We start from the raw sequence: 21960 nt of genomic DNA on the forward strand, positions 1-21960 counted from the left end.
AAGAGGAGGAAAGAGGTTTTTCTTAGAGGAAAGACCTCTAAGATCACCAAATTAAACCCTAAACCTGACCTTACCAGGGGCACCACTGAACCACGTCCCTGAGCACCAAATCCTCATATCCCCTGAACTCTGACAGGGACAGTGACCCCATCACTTCCCTGGGCAGTCTTTTGCAATGCTTGACCACCCTTTCAGTGCAGAAACTTCTTGTAATATCCAGTCTAAACCTCCCATGGCACAGTTTGAGGCTGTTTCATCACTCAGGAGATTTGTTGTTGGATGTAGATGGATGCCTCATCTGCATTTTGCTTGTTTGATGTATTTGTTGTGCACATCCTAACATGTTTGGTGCTTTTACTGTATTATATTACGGGAAGCACTGTGTGAAAAGAAGATTTCTTTTTAGTGTATGGTAACTTTATGTGATCAATACAATAATATCATAATTTCTTGCATTAAGGGCTCAACCTGAATGCTGGTGAACTGCCAAGAGCTGATCAATAGACTGCTGCATTTTTAGAAGAGATGGATGTGGTGGGCCAGCTCAGCCTTTGAGCTCAAAATATGAGGAAAATCACTGCCATTAGGCAGGCCAATACATCCATAGACAGCTGCTTTACACAACATGCAAAGAAATACAGAGAGGTGAGGCGAAATCTCTAAAAATCCCTTGAATATGCTGCAAGACAAATATCCCAGTGTAATACATTAGTTTAAATTATGCATGTTTCCGGGATTGGGTCAATTAACTCATAATTAACTCAACTTTTTCATTCTTCTTCCTTTCCCATCCCTCAGTTGAATTGATATCATTAAATTCTACTCAGCAAATTATGGTTTTACTGTCTCTATCCAATTCACATGACATATTCCTTGAAATTCTGGTTCTAGAGTTGTCTATTATTCATTAAAACACCCTCATAAGTTAGTTCACTTCCCTGAGAGCTAACAGTAAGAGTAGCAGTAAGTTCCTACTTTATGTTTTATCAGCACATGCTGGGAAATAGGCTCTATGTGATTCATCTGCTTGCATGGAAATTAAGTTAAAATTACACAGATGGAAGAGGGGCCACATGCCAATTGCTCTGCCTTGCACTATTTTGCACACTGCCTCATTGGCAAAATACAATCTTTTCCTGAATGGACAATTTGCAAGGGGGACTGAATGGATTCTTACCGGTTGTTCTACCAAAACTGTCATTAAAGATGCTAATGGCATGAGGGGGATTTGTGCATGAACCTGTCATGGAGCCTAGGCTGTGATTAAAAACACATGCTGTATCAAAATTTGAGTTTCATGCATTAGTTTGCAATAGTTTCAAAGATATATTCCATTTTTCCAGTCTCTGTGTTTTCTGGTTGCAACAAGTTTTCTTGTAGGAGAAGTTTACTATTCCTGCAGGCAGTCTGATAAACCCAGTGCCAGCAGTGGGTTCAGGGAGTGAATCCCTCATTCAATATGCTGTCTTGCTTCCTAGATAAAAAAGGTTCAGGACTAGAAAGTTCAATGAGTAATATACAAACATGAAGTGTTCCTCTATCAGCTCTTAGGTGTGAGATTTGATGGGCAAGGCAGGATGGCTGATAAGGCTCTGTTGATTCATGGCTGGTGTTTTTTTGGGGTGGTTTGATTTCCATTCCTGTTGACATACTGGTGGGAGCTTCAGTTCTCCAGCAGCGCCGGAGTTATCAGGACAGACAGGTTGTTATTCTGACCAATACCTCTCCATCTTCTGATGTATAATTTGCTTTGCAACGCGTTTATTTTTGGTAAGATTCGGGTGGTTTTTTGCTTGTATTTTATAAATGTCTATTTCCATCCTCAATCAGAGGCAGCAGCTGTATGGAAAGATCTTGGTGCTGCTGAGATATGGAAAATGTCTGACAGGCTTTTGCTGTACCTATTTGGCACCCACTGGGATGCAGGAGACTGGAAATGCGTGTCTGACACCCATGAATATTGATGGCTGGTGCTGGGAGGCAGCAGAGCTCTGCCCTCCTCTCTGTGCATTTGTTCTGAATGGCAATTACTTCTCGCTCCACTATTTATTTAAATTTTGGATTTGTTGGGTAACATTTTGAATTTGCTGGTTGGACTTTTGCTGATTTCTTCTGATCAGTCAGTTTGAAACTAACAGAAAGGGAGATTGCATTTTAACACAGGAGAAGCCAAGAGCAGTGAGTCTACTTTCTTGTTCAAATCTAGCTGTGTGTCCATCCAAAGTGCACAGCAGCAGAGCAAGGTTAATTGGTTGATAGAACACAGCAAGCTGATGTTGACAAGCATGAATACAACTTTCAAGATGAAGTCCTTTAAATACACCTTTTACATCTTACTTTATTTACTTTCCATGAGGATTTTTCTGAGGTTTCCTGCTCCATATTGGGATAGGTGCCTCTCGTACCTTGGGAGTAGCTACTTGTACTACAGAGCTCATATTATTCATGGTTGTGAAATTTTAGACAACAGTTAGAATTTTAGAATCGTAGAATATCGTTTGAGTCGGAAAGGACCCTCAAGGATGATTGAGTCCAACTCCTGGCCTTGCATGGGAAACCCCAAAGATCCCACCACGTCCCTGAGTGCATTTTCCAAATGCTCCTTGAGGCTTGGGGCTGTGTTTGACTCCCTGGGCAGCCCCTTCCAGTGCCCAGCCACACTCTGGGTGAAGAATTTTTTTCCTAATATCCAACCTAACCCTGCGGGGACCTGGCTTCAGGCCATTTCCTTGGGTCTTTTCCAGAGAAGAGATCAGTGCAGATCTCAGCGACGTCTGTCCTCAGTCTCCTCTTCTTGTGGCACCCAAAACTGTCCCCAGCACTCAGGGTGAGGCCACCCCAGTGAGAGCAGAGTGGGACAATCCCCTCCCTTGACTGGCTGATGCTGTGCCTGATCAACAGCACCTATTTTATTATGTTTTGCTAGATTATTATGTTAGCACATTATTTTATTATCGCAGTTATCACTGGGTTTGATTTGTAATCAAGTGCAAGATTACACTGTAATAATGGTATAACCATGATAATAAAATAATGTTGCACTTGATTACAAAGCAAAAACAAGCCTATCAAAACCCCCAATGGTATAACTTAACTAAATATAATTTCTTTAGTTTCCTTTACCACCTCATGAGACCACTATAATTTTCTGGGTAATAGTATTCTTTCTAATATATCCGTACACCCACGCTTCATTTATCCATGTTAAATTAAACTTCTACTTCATGTTAATGGAACTTACAATAGGCCTACAATTTCTGCAAAACTCAGAGGAGTACAACTGTACCCAGAGGGTGGGCACATGTCAAGTTTCACTTTCTCTGATGTTACCCACCAGGAACAGGGTCCACGTGCCAAAACATTGTAATGGGAAATGGGATCACTTGCTCTGAACTGTAGTTTTCAACACAGGCCTTCTCAGGGTTCACAACTGGGTATTTGCATCATTTGTCAGAGGGAGACAGAAAGTCAGGCAGGACTGATGCTGCTCTGCCTGTTTGTTTTCTTTTGGGCTGAGGAATGTCACCTGAATTTCAGGATGTGAGGATGGAGTTGGCTGAGTCTGAAGCGTTTCTAAACCTTTGGGTCTGTCAGAAAAGCTGTGCTGAGCTGACTCTTATGTGTCCTCATCCAGCGGTCTGACAACAATTGGGCATTTTATAGGCTGTAAACACTGCAGTGGGAAAACAGCACAACCTCAGGTTAAATCACACCCCAGCTTCAAGTCTTTTGGAGTGGGCTCAGAGAAGTGAGCAGTTTTAATCAGTAACAAGTTGTGCACAAAATGCTCACAAATAATGGAAATCTTTAACATATTATGTGACTTTACAAGTTGGATTGTGACATTAAATGACAAACCTGTTGCTTGGAGTAAAGGGATGATTTAAGATCACGTTCCATTAGGCGGGTTGGGGTGTAACAGCTCTTCTGGGAGGGCATGGGGTGAGCAGGGTTGCAGGAGCCCTGTTCTAGTCAAGATAGACACAGAAGTGGGGCAGGTTGCATCAGGGGCTCTCTGCTCACACCCCCACGTCCTGGGGGTGTCTGGGCTGTCTAGGAAAGCCTCCTGTGCTGCTGAGAGAAATGAAAGGCTTAGCAGCCAATAAAGCTCTCAGGCCTAGTCTTCTCGTGGAAAATTACTTTCCAGGCCTGTGAAAGAAGCCTCCAGGGCTTCCATGGTGTGGCAAAATGAGGAAACATCAAAGAATTCTGGGAAAATGGGGGAGAAGTGGAGAAGGACTGCTAGGTAACTGATGTTAACTTCAGACTTTGAAACATTGGGCTGGAAGATAAAGGCTACTGAAATAATGTCTTTCAAGTGTTGTTCAAGATTTGAGAAGAGATCAAGTAGTTAAATAACTTGGTCTATTTTAGTGGCACTTGTTTGCTTTCTCTCATTTCTACATCTTATCCTTCAGTTGAAAGACAGTTTATCAGGAAAATTCTGCAAGTTTTTGTCTTGATCACAGCCCACATCAAGAATCCTAGTGGATAACCCTGCATTTCTGCGTGCAAACTGGGCATATTTTGCATCCTTGCATGGTTCAGCAGGTTATTCCTATGGAGTGTAGAACTGATTAGGAACACATGCATTTTCTAGATTGCTGTTGGAGTTCTTTAATGAAATGTCTGTCTCTTGTTCACATTCAGGAGGAATTGTCCTCCACTCCTGTTTCAGGGAATGACCATGACCCCACATTGTGCTGCCTTTTAATTGGGGCAGGCTGCACGTGCACAGATTTCCGTGCTGAGTCGGCACACGGTGATCAGCAAAGTCCTGGAGAAGTGACACTTGCTCACACGCTCACACACCTCCCTGGGATTACTGCCCAGGGAACAGTGCTCATTAGCAAATTATTCCCTTGAGAGAGCCCCTGAAGGTGCTGTTTCCAGGGTGCTGAACTCCAGCCAGAGGTTTCTGCTGTGATGGAAAGTGTGTCTGTTCTCGGTCAGGAGAGGGCTGAGCTCAGGGGCAGAAATGCGTGGCAGGTGAGAGGTGTGCACCTGAGGTGTGCAGTGACAGCAGGACAGCAGATGGCACTAAGGAGGAGCACCAGAATTTCTGGGCTTCTTCGCAAGCCCCAAATAATTGCTTTTGGCAGTGGCTGCTGTGGAGCACTCTCACACTGGCAATCCTACCTGCAGGATCAGAGACGCCCATCGCCTTGGAGGAAGCTAAACATGGAATGTGCTTTGCAAATCCTGAGAAATATCAGGAATTCAAATAATTATCTCCAAGCATGACCAAAATATGGCTTCTTTCCTTTGGCTGAAGTGATTTCTTGCCAGTGACAGTCTCACCAGCTGCTTGTACTGGCTCTTGACCTCATCAGACAACAAACTGTGCCTCAGCCTGGCACGAAGTGCAGCCAGAGCATTAACCCACTGTCCCTGATGGGAAAGCTGATTCACTGAACTCCTTCAATGTCGCTAAATTCCCCGAAGCTCTGGAGTGTGGGTTACACTGCTTTGGCACAGGAGTGGTGCAGGGCTGCACTGAATAGGGGCCAAAACAAGGATCACGTTCTGGGCACATCAAGCGGGCTGCAGCAAGAGGGAGGCAAACTCACTGGCACTTTCCGAACAGCAATCGTGATGTTTCCACAATCATTTCCAATCTCACATCATGCTCTCTATCCCAAGACACAGGGGAAAAATACTGAGTGGACATCCCACGTATAGCACACCAAACATCTGCATCTGTGTGCTCAAAGCCAACACTGCTGGGTTGCAGAACGTGGTTTTTACAGTGGGTGTGCAAATTCTTAGCAATTTTGTCATCTTCCTGGAAGATTTAGTAAAAATGTTGACTGGTTAAAGATGACAGATCTGTGTTCTCTGAGTAAGGAAGCCTTTATATCCAAAGAATATTTTACCTCTTATGGATATCAGGTATTTTATCACGGTTTGGAGGCCAATTTGTCCAGCTGCATTGTCAGGAGGGAGCCTGAGCTTGGAAAGAGGATTAATCCCATGTAGGCTCCCAGGCAGCTGTCAGCATAGCACAGACACCTGAATTGCCACTGAGTTATGCTGAAATAAAACCAAATACCTGAAAAAAAAAATCCTCTTTATGGTTCTGTGTCCTCTCAGTAGCCCTAGAGCTAGTCCTAGGACTGACCAGAGTCTAGACTTGATTTGGTATTAGGAACTCTGAGTTCGAGCAGATGGCTTCTTTGTTGCAGCTGAGGTAACTCCTCAGCAGTCAGCAGTAATTGAACAATGCCACATCATTTGCAGTTCTGAATTCCAGTTTCCTCAAATGATCTGTAGGCTTTGGCAGCTATCTCTTGTGATAATGGATCTTTCTCAATTTCATCAAAAGTGGGGAAAAACCACCTGTTACTGACACGTCTGTGCGCTTTGTTACGAGACAGATTATTTGAAAACATTTATATTCTCATGTTTAGGAGGTATTTGTGTGAGGTCTGTGCTTGCTTTCCAGTGTGGTGTTCATTCAGCTGTTGCTTTAAATAGCTGTTTAAATAGCAGGTGAAGACTGATCTGTGACCTGCATGAAGGCAGTTGTAGGAGAGGACTCTGTCCTGATGCTGTGCTGACACACAGAACATGAGTAAATAGAAAATGTTTACTGCTATGAATATTTTATTAGACAGTGCTTTCATTTAGATAAATTATTAGGAGGAACATGCGGCTCAGAAGCGTGTGAAGAGATCATAGCTCTCGTGGAGTTAAAATGCTGGAAGGAACCCTTTATGTGAACTTGCTGAAACAATTCAATTAATTGTACCATTGCTCCGTTAACTGTCCATATCACTCAATGCAAAAACTCCAGATGCAACTGCAGATGCTCCAACTGATAACACATGGATTTATGGAATGACAAATCGCACCAGAATAATTTTATATTTCCATAAGAGAAGAGATGCTGACATTGGGATGAAGACAATATTCCCTAGGTTTGCTTCTTAGCAAACATCCCATTTTATTAACAGGGCTGTTTCAAGTATAGTGTAAGGAAAGCTGGCTCTTTGAATTTAGAATATTACTTAAATGGTATTCAAGCAACCTTTCCCTAGCTCAGATAATTATATCTGTTCTAGCTTTAATTTTCTTACACGTCCTGTCAAGACTGCAAGTCATTGCAATACTGGATAGAAAGGAAAATCTAACAGGTAGTTAAAACTCTTAGAACAGCATAGTGAGTGCAAATGTTTGATTTGCAATAAAATACAGTCACATCAATTAATCACTGTAGCTTGTGAGAGAAGAACAAAAATATCTTTGGAGGCACATTCTGGAGTTTCCCTTCAGTGAAAAGGAGGGAAAAAGGAGAAAAAGATCTCCTTTCCAAAGGAGACCACGCTGCTCCGTGCCCATTTCCCGCTGCTCCCTGCCCGAGGGCCATGCTGGCAGCTCCAGGAGTTGGAGAACAAATAGCCCAGAGGAAAACCAAAGCTCAGGATCAGTGCCACAGCCCAGATGGATGTGATCAGGGGCACAGATCCAGAAAAATCCTTTGTGTGGTGTTGCACTACGGCAAAGCAGCATCTTCACTGATGGATAGTCAAGTGTTGGGTGCCAGCAGTGATGTCTCCAAGCTCTGTCTGCACACAGGGTCCCCTGCTTTTCTTGCCTGGTGGTCTCCTCCATTCCCTTGGCCGCCACATCACCTGAGAGCCCATCCTCTGCTCAGCACCTGCTGGGACACTCAAGCCTTTTTGAACTTGCAGCACTGAGGAACACAGTCCCTCTATTAAAGTCACCATCATTCTGTGTGTGTCCATCATCTCCCTGTGCTTGGCTGTGCTGTTTGAGGGATCCAGATAGCCTTAGGACAGCCTTTTTTTTTTTTTTTTTTTTTTTTTTTTTTTTTCCTCTAGAAGAATGCAGGCTAGAAACTCAAAGGTAATTTCTCATGTAATGATTCCCAGGAGTTCAATACATTGGAAAAAAAAATTACATTCCAACTCTATAGATGATAAAACCAAAGGGGTTGGCAGCGCTGCCCTTGAGATGATCTGTTTGTCCCTGCATGTCCCTGAGCCCCTCCGTGGACACGCTGGCAAACACTGATGACTGTGGGGGACCAAGCAAGACGTTCTGTTCTTCTTGGGCACGATGGGGATTTTCAGCACCCTCGGGTGTGCGGCTCTCAGAGTGATAGGGATGTCTCTGAGTCATTTGTCTATGTAAATCTGAGGGAAAACAAATAGCAGAAAAGAGATAACATAGCTTTACACTTCCTGATGTGGTGTTTCAGACTTGGAAATGCTTTACTTCCTAGATAAGAGGGAGAGAAGAGAATCATTTAAATTCTTTCGTTCCCTTGGGAATAGTGCAATGCAATAATGTTAAAACTGTATGTAATTGCTTTCTATTTTTGTATAGCCTGTGGCAGCTATGGAAGTTTAAAGTGAACATTGGGAAGTCTGGTTTGTACAAAATTCTTCAGTTGCATCAATGGTGGCAGTGGGGGTAAAAAGCAGTGGGAAAAGTGTAGGCTTAATTCTACAAACCACAACAGTGGGTTTTCCCCAGAACGTGTGAAAGAATGTTCAAAAGCTGCGAGAACCCTCCAGGAAGGGACAGGTTTGGGGTGTGCTCTGGGCTGCTGTTTGCGTTGTCTGCTGCTGCTCTTGGTCACAGCATGGAAACCCAATAGAGCTCTGCCCAATAGGGCACTCTGCTCATTTTGGGATTCCCAGGGAATTCTCTGGGGCATCTCCTGCGTCCTTCTACTGACCTTTCCAAGAGTCAGGGCACTGGGTCAGTGCATGGCCTGAAACAGATCTGGGGCAGCTACAGGGTGGTCAAAAGGGGCTTCAAGCACACACGGTGCTGCCATTTTAACTGCTGGGAAATTGTGCTTTGCCCTGGGATATAGAAATTTGAAATTCATTCAAACTCCTGCCTTTTTTCCATTCAATTCATTAAAGTAGTTAAAAGTGAATTGTTAATACAGTAAATGTCAGAAGCCTAAAATGAGAAATTTTATGTGAATTTTAGTTTTCAGCCAACCCAATGAACAATGTTAGAAGCAGATTTTGAACACCCATAAACATCTTTAGTTCTTATTTTGCACCTGTTTCTCTGTTTCTTTTATATATAAAAAAATAGTGTGCATATATCTATATATGTGTAAAATGTCATAATAAGACAACATACAGTGTTTTTCTTCCTGTGTCATTTTGGAGGATGGTTTTTATCCTTTTATCCATCCCAATAGATGCAAGGCACTGGTTAAACACAACAAATGTGTGCTGAAACCTTTTCCAAGTTCCTGTTCATGGCTGGAAAAGAAATGACTGATGCAGATTGCCGTGAGTTTCTCCTGAAAAACTCTTGAAGACACAGAGATGAACTTCACATAATTCTTCCCCTTATTGTGGTGTAAGCAGGAATTTTGTTGGTGTTATTCCAGATTTGTCCTAGGTGTTACACCACATTTTCCCAGGAGATATCCTGAGCAGATTGCATTGTAGAAGTTCTGAAGATGTACAAGAAACAGACATTTAAATTTTTTTTTCTGTACAACCATTCTCCTACAACGTGGAGTAATTCTATTTTACCATTTGACATAATTAATTTTGCTTCTATTTGCTGTGTTTTGGATTGTTCAGTCACCTCCTTCTACAGTAGCTGGTAATTCTGACTCTCATGCTCTGAACACTAGAATGCCCATAACAGTGCTAAGCAACACTTTTTTACTCACGTGCATAAATCCTCTGACAAAAGTGACTCAGTTTCATAGTTGCCATCCTTCTTGATGGAAAACACAAGAAATAAATGTAAGGAACTCTTATCTGACAGCGAATTTACTACACACAGAGATGGTCTGTGACTTTGCCAAAATGCCTTTGAGTTTCTTTCTTTTTCTGCCAACAGTTTGTGCTCATCTCAGCTGTTCAGTGACACACAGGAATTGTGGTTTGCTTTTCCATCCTGGGGCAGGAGATGAAATCCCACCTGGGGACCATGACTCCTGCTTAAATATGAGTGTTTGTCCCATGTGTCCTGTGAGGAGCCACATCAACTGCGGATGCCACGAGATGCCATTCAGTCCTAGAGGATGAAGCAATTTTCTGCAGAAGTTTCCTTCCTGCAAGGAGTGTTTTACATGCTGGTTTTATTCTGACCAGAGCCAGAAGCTAACACTGATCTCAAAGTCATATCACTGCAATAGTCTTCTATGTGCTTTTCTCTGGGAATTTGGCCAGTGTAAACTTCTACCACCCACAAAAGATCTGGAGACAAAAAAGAAATCTGTGGTTTGGATACATGCTGGGTAAAGAAATACCAACTTTTGTTCTGATCAGCTTCATTCATCTAATTCCCTTCAGCGCTCTGTTCTACCTGCTAGTGCATTAAATATGTGATTTCAGGGCTCAGATTAATTCAAGGTACAAAAATCAGTGTTTCTTACAAAGAATTTGGTTTTTTTGCTTATGCAGGTGTTTAGCACGGTTTCATTCTTGGAGCCAAATTTGGACTGAGATGATTTTTTTCCATTGGAAATGCAATTACTACATCTTAGAGGTGCTGGGGTCCAAGAATTCATTTCACTCAGTCATCTGCTCTTCTAAATATAGGGTAATTGCTATTCTTTGTAAATGAAATAAGAGAAAAAAAGAACAAATTAGAGAAACGTTACCCTCTGTAATTAGGGTGTCTCTGAGGATAAAATTGTTTTAAAGGTATAACATGGTTAACAGATTTTTTTCTTTAATCCTTGTTTGCATCTTGGCACAGTCACAGGGCACATTTCCTATGTTTTGTACATTTATTCAAAACAGAATTAGAATAAAGCTGTTTTTCTTTTTTTGAAAATTACTGACTTTGTAGGCTGTGTAGGTGTTTTTCAAAGGCACGCACCATGCTTACTTAAAAATAATTACATTTTGAGAGAGAATATATATTATGCCCTTCCTATCGAGCTACGGTGATGTGTTACAAGCTGCCATTCTACAAGTTTCCACAGTGACATTTTGTTATTGCAGATCATTTTTAGGAAACTTCCTGAGAAAATAAAATGTCTACTCGTACAGCTGGCTGTTGAGCTAGAATTGTGATGGAGTGCCATGGGATAGGAAAGACTTACAGGGTTTGGCATTAGGAGAACTCTCAGCTCACCTTTATCTACAAAAACATGCTGACAGCTTGCCTGGGCAGTATTTCTGGACAGCATGGCATGGATCCATTTGTGTTTGTGGTTCCTGCAATGCCAGGGCTGGCAGCAGGGGATTCCTCTCCTCTCCTCTCCTCTCCTCTCCTCTCCTCTCCTCTCCTCTCCTCTCCTCTCCTCTCCTCTCCTCTCCTCTCCTCTCCTCTCCTCTCCTCTCCTCTCCTCTCCTCTCCTCTCCTCTCCTCTCCTCTCCTCTCCTCTCCTCTCCTCTCCTCTCCTCTCCTCTCCTCTCCTCTCCTCTCCTCTCCTCTCCTCTCCTCTCCTCTCCTCTCCTCTCCTCTCCTCTCCTCTCCTCTCCTCTCCTCTCCTCTCCTCTCCTCTCCTCTCCTCTCCTCTCCTCTCCTCTCCTCTCCTCTCCTCTCCTCTCCTCTCCTCTCCTCTCCTCTCCTCTCCTCTCCTCTCCTCTCCTCTCCTCTCCTCTCCTCTCCTCTCCTCTCCTCTCCTCTCCTCTCCTCTCCTCTCCTCTCCTCTCCTCTCCTCTCCTCTCCTCTCCTCTCCTCTCCTCTCCTCTCCTCTCCTCTCCTCTGTTTTTTGGGTTTTTGGTTGTGATGTTCTGCTGGTTCACTGCAGTAGCAGAAGATGTTCTGGGGGGAATCAGTCACTGGAAGTGTTTGGATGGCTTGGAGGAAGGAGTAAGAGAGGCTGTTTGTTCATCATTCAATAATGCTGGAAAGGTGGTTGCTGTAGAAACCTCTCCCAGGTCTAGCAAATGTCAGGCATCAGGCTGTGCCCACTGCAGCACCACGGATCAGGCAGGAGAGGCTCCCACACACAGGAAGCCTGGAGGCTGCCTGGCTTTTTCTGGAGCCACTGGGGGATTCCTGGCCATCTGCCCGATGTGGGGGGCAGCCATGGATGTCACTGTTCCCCTCTGCAGAGGCTGCTGCACAGTCAGCATCACGCTGCACAAATGAGATGTCATTCAGTCCTAGAGGATGAAGCAATTTTCTGCAGAAGTTTCCTTCCTGCAAGGAGTGTTTTACATGCTGGTTCTATTCTGACCAGACCCAGAAACTAACACTGATCTCAAAGTCATATCACTGCAATAGTCTCCTGTGTGCTTTTCTCTGCGAATTTGGCCAGATCTCCCACAAAAGATCTGGAGGGGAAAAAAAAATATCTGTGTTTTGGACACATGCTGGGTAAAGAAATATCAACTTTTGTTCTGATCTGCTTCTTTCATCTAATTCCCTTCATCACTCTCCTATCTGGTCTACCTGCCAGTGCATTAAATGTATGATTTTTAAGGGTTCAGATTTATTCAAAGTACAAAAATCAGTGTTTGTTACAAAGAATTAGGGGGAAGGGGGGGTGAGGGGGTGTTTGCTTATGCTTAGCACTGTTTCTCTTCTTGATCCCCTCCCAAGGACCTCTTCCTCCCCCAGGGCAGACTCAGGGCCTTCGTGCTCATGGCTTAGCTCAAAGTTGGCTCTGGCAACTCAGAGGAGAAGTAGTGAGGGATTCAAGTGTGCCGGATGTGTTCTGCTGTGGGTTGGCAGTGAAAAGCTGGGGCTGTAGAGGGAGCACAGCTACCACTTGTGGGATTTCTGGCTCGTTCTTCCCCAGAGCATTCACTGAGGCATGGTTAAACACCCAGCAAATCCAAGGTGCGCTTGGCTGCAGCTCTGAGCTCAGTTGCAGGCCGATGGCAGTGATGTCCTCAGCTGCCGCAGAGTGTGAAGGTGAGCAGGAGGCAGAGGATTTGATCGTAGTGTTGTAAAGGGGCTGAGTCATGTTTAATCAAGCTCTATTCATTTGTACAGCAGAGGTGCCTTTTAAAGTAAAGGTGCACCAGCCACAAAGTGCTTTACTCAGTTCCCTTTGACAGGGACCTCTTAAATGCTTGCTGCTGTGGATTTCAGTCCACTCACAGCCCATTTAATGATGTGGCGCAAACTCCCCGGAATGAGTGGCTTATCTCCCAGAGCTGAGGCCTGGCTCTGTGGGTTTGGTGAGTACTTAGCACTTCAGCTGCTTGTTTCCCACTGGTAAAATGGACTGAGGTGTCCACCTCGTTCCACTGTGCTCTTTTGTGAGAGCTTCCTGGGCTTCTCTGGGACATTTCATAATAATTTACTCTGGTTCTGTTAATCTCAGGTTTCTGCATGACAGTATCCCGGGTCTCTCTTGGCTGGGTAATTTGTTTCAAACGATGATTTCTGAGACTGATATTTCCTCCTTTCCATTTGAGATCAGTAGGATGGAGCTGCACCATTCTTAATATAACTTTGATTCTGCAGAGTGATGATTCTGATACTTGGGGCAAACTTCAGGATTGCTTTAGATATCCATGTTCTGAATGAAGGCACAAGAATATCTCATTATTCAACTATTAGGAAGTCTCTCATGTTTTCAGCTGCTACAGATACTCTTGATTTGTTTTGATAAGAAGCCCAGAGCTTGGCAGGATGTGTTATTGATCTCACACAATCCATTCTGGACACTGATGTGGGGGTATCATTCACGAATCAATTTTCCCTGAGCTTTGATTTAAATATCAGTGGCCCTTGAGGATCTTTCTGAGTCACTTTTATTCTCAAGCTGTACTTCAGCACTGAGTAAAGAGTTTAATAAGTGCAGGCACCCAAATGAGCTGTGTGCCAGCTGCTGTCAGATGTGGCTATCGAGTCTGTTCTGTTTGCTAGCACAGTTTCTGTAAAGAATAACAGCCCACTCTGTCTACCTTCAAAACAGTTTTTGAATTTCAGCCACTCCATCCCAGCAGCTCTGTGAGGAGGCAAGTATTCCTTTGATATAAAGGCACGCTGCCTGGGGAGAAGAGGTGAAGTGGTGTCATATGTGTTAGACTGTGCACAAAACCTGTCTGCTACCTTTCTCCTCAGCAGACAAACTGAGACAGACACGTCAAGGGAGTTTTAGAAAGGATCTGAGTGAAGTTAATGCCACAGAGTGCTTTGCAATCCATGAAAACCATGTCATGAGCAAGTTATAAAGGAATGTAATATTTGATTTTGTGAAGATGTGGAAGAAAGGTTAAGAGTGGGGAGCAGTGCTAAAATGGTCACTTGCAGGCACTGCCCTTTAGTTCCTGGTCACAGAAGCCTGATGTGTGGGAACTGGCTGTGGGGTCATGGAGTGTCCAGAGCCAGGAACTGCCCACAGAGAAGTTCCATGAGAGGTTTCTTGTCCACTCCTCAGGCACTTGCCCCTCGCTGATGTCACGGAGCTAAAATACCCCAATGGTTTCTCAGAAACGACGGCTGAGCTTCCCGAACCATTTCCTTTCCTTTTTTTCCTTTCATTTCTTTTCTCTCTATGTTTCAGATTATGCTTGGCCTTTGCCTAAACAGTTGTGCCCTATATGGATTTCCCTAGATGTGCTCTTTTCAACTGCATCTATTATGCATCTCTGTGCCATCTCTCTTGATCGGTACGTAGCAATTCGCAATCCCATTGAGCACAGCCGCTTCAATTCCCGCACCAAGGCCATTATGAAAATTGCTGCAGTTTGGACCATATCCATAGGTAAGCAACGTGCCTCATGCTCTTGACTGTGTCTGAATGAATGATAGTGCTTGCTCCAATTTTCATTTAGGTGGGGTTTTTTTGTTGGTTTTTTTTTTTTTTTTTTTTAAGAGGATACTCAAATTAATTTACCTGGCCTGCATGCCTGAGGGGAATAACTGGAAATGGAATTTCCTTGCAGCTGGCAGAGCACCACCCCACTCCACAGCAGAGCACTGCTGCTGTGTCCCTATCGATGTGCTGCTAACAACGATGACAGGGGCAAGTGGTGCTGTAAACCTGCTGGAAGCAAAGCAGAAAAGAGCATTAGCAGAGCCCGTCCAGCACCGACCGCACTGCCGCAGTTAAACCCTCTCAAGTCCTGGCAATGCTTTAAGTGGAGCAGCACAGAGTTGAAGGCAGGTTTTCAGCCAGGTGTTCACTGCTCCGGCTCAGGTTTTCTAGCCTGTGCCTCTCTCTGCCACAGCTGGGTTGCTGCTGGTACTGAGCTAGCGGGTTTGAAGTGTTAGTAAAGGAGGGGTAGGCATAACACAAGACACGTTTGTATTGCTTTGATAAAACACAATAAATAAAGCAGAATAAAATAGGGAAGAGAAAACAAAATGATAGCAAGATGACTCTGTAATACTGAGAATTATGTGGAGTTTTTTTTTTTTTTTTTTTTAGAACTCTTTAAATTCGCTTTTAAAAGAGAGATTTTGAGGCAGGGGCAGAATTGTATGACCACTTCCATCTGCTTTATTGCCTTTTGTGCTTGATTAAAATGCAGTCTTGCAGAGATTTAACATTTAATTTCTGTTTCATAAAGTGGTTTTTGCTTTCAGTGCTGTACTGCAAGGAAAAGCATGTTCCAGGTATTTGAATTTCTCTCGAGTTTTTGCCTGCTTTGGAAGTGCAATATGATTCTGGACGTCTGGCTGCTACAGGGACTGATTTTGAAGACTCTTGCCCTGGGAAAAGGCTATGGGAAAAAACAGAAAAAGATAAATTAGGGGAAATATACTTTCTCTCCTCATGAATATAGTAAAAGGTGTATTAGAAACAAATTTTCATGTGTCACAGGCCTGCTACATTTCCCCTAGGTAAAGGGGAAAAATTTCACTCGGTGAAATTGGATTTGGTTTAATCAAATCATTCAAGATTTTTTTAAAAAAAGTATTACTATTATTTTAAACTCTCCGTGCTCTCTTTTTGACATGGGAAAGCAAGCTGCTGAATTCAGCGTATTAGAGTCACATGAGGACAAGCTCAAGTGGACTCAATTTGCACGGGCAGCTCAGAATCAGCACAGAATTTGTGTTCCACATTGCACTGGAATGCAGAGGGAGAACTGATATACACCCCCCCAGCTGAGATGTCTAAATCACATTGCAAAACCTGGGCAATAAAACTGTTCTGCTGCCATTTTTGGAGCTAACTTGCTGCCTTAGATGTTGCAAATATATTAGAAATTTTGGCTAGTGCTGAGGGTAGCTGACTGCACTAATGCCTTGGGGACCGAGTTGTGGTTTGGACTCTGGGTCCAAGGGATAAAGAAAATACTTCATGCATGGTTCACTGATTCAGGAGACTGGTAAGAAAATCTGGTGCCTGACCAAACAGGTATAAAGACACAGGCCTGTCTCTTTATGGTGCTATTTGGTGAGGATTGGGCTCAGGATGATGGAAAATAGGCACATTGTGACCTCTGCTGTGCCCCCCAGGAGAAAGGTACCCCAGCCTGAACAGCTGTACGGGGCAAACACCTCACCCCAGCTTCCCCAGGAGATGTTTAACCACTCTGCATTTACAATGGGGTATGAAACGGGTGAAATGATGAAGCTTCAAAGACACAGCCAGGAAAGGAGATGGAAGGGCACTTTTCCACAAGGCACATGGTTTGTCAGCCCCCAGTGGATGCTGCAGCTGTTCCCCAGCACCCCAAAGTCTTTAAGAAGAAGCTAAAGGGATGCTCTGCGAGAGGTCTGCAGTGCACAGTGCTCTGGGGGCTGCCCTGGGCTGGAAGGGACACGGGGTGCAGCCGTACCTGTGTGCCCTCCTGTTGGGATCACAGCTGGGAGGGTGCGCAGCACATCTGGGCTTTGTTTATGTTCCGCTCCTTCTCTCTGATGCAGCTGCTGCTGGCCCAGGAGAGGCTTTGCCTGCATCCCTTTTTTTTTTGAAGATGCAGGCAGAATCAACACTCCCCAGGCAGGGCACTGAAATGCTGCTGGATAGGGCTCACCCTTTTAACTGGATTTTCTGCAGCAGGTTGCATTAAATGGAGAAAGAAAAGTACTCTTGGTATGTATCTAGCTCATTTCAGCATAACTATTTGTACTTCATAAATGAATTTAGCAACGTGGCAGACATGGGAATAAACTGAGAATGGAATGAAAGAGAACTCGCTCAGAGTGTATTGTTGCTTTTTTCTGGCTCTTAACTACCTTACCTGTCACGTGGGAAGGCCCGGTGAAATCCTGTGCTAATTTCAAAAGGATGAAATAGGTTAAATGAATTCATCCTCACTTCGGTTTTAAGTATCATGAAAGAGTTTGTGTATTTCTGTTCGTGATTAAGTATCAAATTTAAACCAACACCAAAGTGCAGGCTGGTCAGTTTGCATTTCCTGTATCCTGCTTCAGATGAAGAGACTTTTAAATGCATTCCATGCAAAGAATCCTGAACTCCGTTTCTGAATCAGAATTCAAAATAAGAAGTATAAAGCATGTAATTTACCTTAATTCAGTAGCTTTTGCATTCCATTTTTCTGAAATGTTAACACTGACAGCAAAATATAAAAGAGGTTCTTTGGCCATTGAGCCACAAATTTGTCAAGTTGCACAAGCCTAAAGTTATGATTAGGTTTTAAAGTAGGGGAACATAAGAGAGTCCTCCTGTCTCTTGACAATTTCTTTGTGAGCAGGTCTTTTCCAAAGTCCTCCTTGTTCCAGATTAAAGTACAGCACAGAAAGTTGTCCTGTGCTTTAGCAAACATAACTTGAGCAAGAATTTTGTCTTCAGTTAGAGAACAAGTGGCTGCTGTGAAGGGCTGGCCTTGTAAAAATTAGTTTTGTGATAGATAGAACTGGGCTGAGGCCGGAAATAAAAACAGAGGCTACAGAAATATCCTCACAATCGGAAATGAAAATCAATTTGAGCCTGCTGGCAGAATCTTGGCATTGTTTCAAGATTTCAGATTGGTGTAGTTTCAAAGTTTTCACCTTGGGGACTTGACCCTCTCAGCAGCCTGGTGCAGCCTCAGCCCCCAGGCTCAGCCCCAGGGTAAGGAACAGTCAAACCCTGGGTCACACAGGAGAAAGGGTGAACTGGCTAATATTAAAATAAACAAAATATCCCTTTGGAAACCTGAATGAAAGCACTTCATTGATGTAGAGGTACACACACATTGCTTCTGATATGAAAATAACTGAAACATTTTTATTCTGAAGCTCCTAGGGACCCAAATACATGCCTGGAAGGGATTTTCCCCTGCTTCCCGGGGTGTTCAAGGTTTGGTCATTTGCTATAGAGTGCTGAAATTGCACATGCTACCAATTTTCTGGCTCACAGTTTTACATCCTCAGAACCAGTGTGAATTCAATTTCGGTCGTAAGTGACTGAGATAAATCCATCCTTTAGATTTTGCTCTGTGTGTCAGTGCCATAGGCACGTGCCGCAATTTGTGTGTGTGTGTGTGCACGTTTGAAACCATTTTCATTCTTTCTCTGACTCACCAATGATATCATTTTGATTTCAGGTAGGTACCTGGGGTTTGTGAATGCAATAAACCACTCAGGTTTTAAAATGAAATTTAAATCCCCCTTTAACTTTCCTAGTGCTTCATTGTTTCATTGAGGAGATGTATTTATAGAAATATGAAAGAGTATGAAAAGCATAAATGTGGCTCAGTAAACACTCATCTCAGACTAAGTGAACTTACATCCAACAGCTTTTTGTTCCTGCCTTGAGTGTTTGTCTTTCACAGGGGCTGAGCAGCCTCACGCTTGCAAGCTGTTCTAATGATGTCCTTCAAGAGCCTCCAGGCACCAGCTGAGCCTTCCCCTCCCTCACTGGAGATAAGCCTCACTCTGAGGAAAGTGCCTGCAGTGGCAGCACTGATATAAAAGGAATAGTGGTCTCCTGGAGCAGGGGGATGTGCCGAGGGTGGGCTGTGCTTGGAGACAAGGAGGGCCTGGAGTAGCTCTCACAGCCTCCCTCCGGTCACAGTTCCAGAGCACATTTGGGGTTCTGGTTTGCATTTCTGCCCATCAGTGTGTCTCTGGAATCAGGGGCTTGCTCAGCAAGGCATTTCCATGTGCTGCTGAGGTGCGTTTGCTCCTGGCACCCTCAGCTCTGTGCCGGGCTGTAGCTGTTCCTCTGACATTGTGCTTTGGGATAAGACCAAAACCCCAGGAATTTCTATGCAGGCTTCAGGTTAGCACACAAACCTTTGGACATGTTTTGTGGGAAAAAAAGGGCAAAAACGCTGCTAATGAAGAAGGCAGCACATGGAAGGTCGAAATGTGTTCCTGGGATTTTGCTCCAGCCTTCCCCACTGAGCAGGCTGGCTCTGTGGCTCATCCCTTGCACACAAGGTAGCAGTGCTAAAGCAGCTGTTACTGCTGAAGCAAAGGTTAGACAGGCGCCATCCACCTCCTGGAAAAGCAGACAGACTCCTGACTATGAGCACTGCCTTGGCAGAAGGACAGTAACAACATATACTGCTGAGAAAAATGGTTGCATACCAGTAAAGCCTAAGGGAACTTAATATCTCCCCAGGTTTGGGAGATTTTAAATATACCGTGTTAATGTATTTTAAATTATTTTTGTGCCCTTTTATATTTGACCCTGAATGTCTGACAGTGTACGTTTGACTGAAATTCTTCTCTTGTGAGCATGGGGGCCTGTAGCAGTGGTGGTGATCTGATCACTTTTGTTTGCCTCACCAGAGTGCAGATGTGGCACCAGCATTGCAGGCTGGGCTACAAGCTGCCTCTGGCGGAGCAGTGGAGCTGGCTTCTGCGCATAAAACTTTTTCAGACCTGCTTTCTGGTCATGGGTGAGGCAGAAACATTTCCTTTATGACCTAGAGCAAAACACCGAGGCATCATCTGCCTGTTCCCCACTTGTTTGAGTTGTCTACAAAGTTATTTTATCTAAAGACATTTTTTTGATTGAGCGTTTGTTCCATGATCCCCAGGAGGGTCGTTGACCTCCCTAGCACAGTACCAAGAGTTACCAAGGTGAGGAAGAACATATTGGCTGGCAACAAGCTGAATTTGTAGCGAGGAAACCACCCTGGGATTTCAGGTGATTTCGGGGTGCCGGGATTGGTTGGACCTTGCCATTAGATGTCAGTGAAAGGTTCTGCCTGAGACAGAAGCAGGTGGTGACAGTGTGTGAAGGATTCTGACAGAAATTAGACTGACACTGACCTAATTCAGACCATCCCCATCCCACCAGACCTGTTCCCACGAGCAAGGGAGATGCTGATGTTTGTGTCTGAGGTTCTGCCCCTGAGCATCAGCCCAGCCATCACTGTTGGGCTGCCTGGGGAAGCCCAGCCCTGGCAGCAGCTATGCTCAAATGCACATTTGGAAACACTGGGCAAGGCAGCAGAAGCAATTTAACAAAACACAAGGGCAGGTGGGGAAATAATTTCTTTCTTCTGTCCTCTCCTGTTGTTTGCTGGTTTTCCATCCCGGCTCAGGTTGCTCGGTGCTCTCCCAAGGTTTGGGTAAAGGTCAGCAGCTCATCAAGGCACAGTCACTAATGGCTTTCATCTGTTTGCAGTTGTGCTTGCTGCAGGCGGGGAGATCCTTCAAAGTTCATCCCCCTTTTATCTTTGGCTTTAAACCAACACAAGGCTGGCACAGTTGTTTTATTGGAATGGTCAGATAAAACCAGGCTTAATCCAGCCCCGAAGGGGAATGGTTGCAATATTAGTACATGAAAGGCTCTGCAGTTAGTCGGCTGAAATATGGGGACAAGATGGAATTTTAGTGATTTTGAGCACTTCAGAGGCCAACATTCTTCAATTTTCCTCTGAAGAGCTTTTGTTTCTGAACCCAGTGCCTTTTCTTGCACACTGCAAGGCAGGAGGCTGCTGACTGTTGGGGTTTGCTTCTCACTGTCTGAATCAGAGAAATGTGCAGGAACTTTGTGAGACATTTCAGCTAAGAAACCAAACAGATTTGTTTTGGTTTAAATATGAGGTTTCTTTTTTGCTTGTGTTTGTTTAAATATGAGGTTAAAGCTGTGGATTCGAAGATGTAGTGTTCAGCAGCATTCCTGGTTTTACAGTGGTGTACTTGTGGCACCACAGACTTGTTTGGCACGCAGCTTTCTCTTTGCTGTTTTGTTTTCACTTGTCTGTAAATGTCAGGAGAGTGGCAGTGAGGTCCGGAGCCACCTGCAGCAGCAGAGCTCTTCCCATGGACACAGCAGACATGGAATTCAGTGCTGACACCAGGAGGGGTGGTCCCTGGCCTTCTCAGGCTCATGGAGCTTGCAGCAAAATGTCACCCCTTTTGTATTCAGCCCTGAGAATTCCACACGTGGAAAAACAGAATAAACCCATATGCCTCTGTTTTCTTTAGTTTGGTAGTTGTCCTTGGAGAGAATGTGTTCTTGTAGCAGAGTGGAAATTGCTCCCTTTTTTTAGTGGAAATAACCATCAAAGGCGCAGATATTCAGTAATCTCTGTAATCTCTGTCAGTCTCCTGGGCTTTCACTGAAGAAAACAAGGTATTAAACACAAAAATTATATTGTTTTTCATTTAAGTCTAAGTATCTGTGAATGTCAATTTGGACTTTTTATCCAACTTTTTCTCGAGTAAATATTTTATAAATCTGTATTTGTAGCCATTTGGGTTTTGTTTTATTAATTTAGAATCTGTGAAGAGCATCTGTTACTCTCTGTCCACAGCAGCATCTCAGCCTCATTTGGTGAACATTTCTACTGGCTTAAGGACATCTTTAAAGCTGACAGGCAGCAGTTAGGACAACATTTGTAACTGGGTTTGTAATCCAGAGGATCCCTCTCTCTGTGGCTTCCTGCTGCTCTGTCAAACAGAAGCTAAAGGAGGGTCGAGGAGGGAAAAAAATCATTCACCTTCTCTGCTGTGGTGTAAAGGGATGTCCTGCTCAAGCTGCTGCCTGGCAGGAGGGTGTTCAGAGCTCCCAGTGCTGAGTCTAGCAGGGACCTGGTTCATGGCTCACTGACTGCTTGTCTCTTTTTGGGGCAAAACCAGATGTGCCAGGCACTGCTCAGACTTCAAATAAAAGGACCAAGTTTGCTCTGAAGAGCACTGTGGCATGCAACACATGAGCCTTGCAGGTTTTTG

At 44.1% G+C, this 21960-nt stretch overlaps 1 protein-coding gene across 1 annotated transcript in view; it reads left to right on the top strand.

The window, feature by feature from the left end:
• Positions 1-21960, top strand: part of HTR2C (5-hydroxytryptamine receptor 2C) — a 205350-nt gene that overhangs the window by 179588 nt on the left and 3802 nt on the right. The window contains exon 4 of the mRNA XM_066202651.1: positions 14432-14632. Coding sequence (XP_066058748.1) covers positions 14432-14632 — 201 coding nt within the window. The remainder of the gene's footprint in view (positions 1-14431; positions 14633-21960) is intronic.

Source organism: Chamaea fasciata, unplaced genomic scaffold, assembly GCF_029207755.1.
Source record: "Chamaea fasciata isolate MVZ Bird 193981 ecotype frontalis unplaced genomic scaffold, bChaFas1.0.hap1 SCAF_22, whole genome shotgun sequence".
Taxonomy (NCBI): domain Eukaryota; kingdom Metazoa; phylum Chordata; class Aves; order Passeriformes; family Sylviidae; genus Chamaea; species Chamaea fasciata.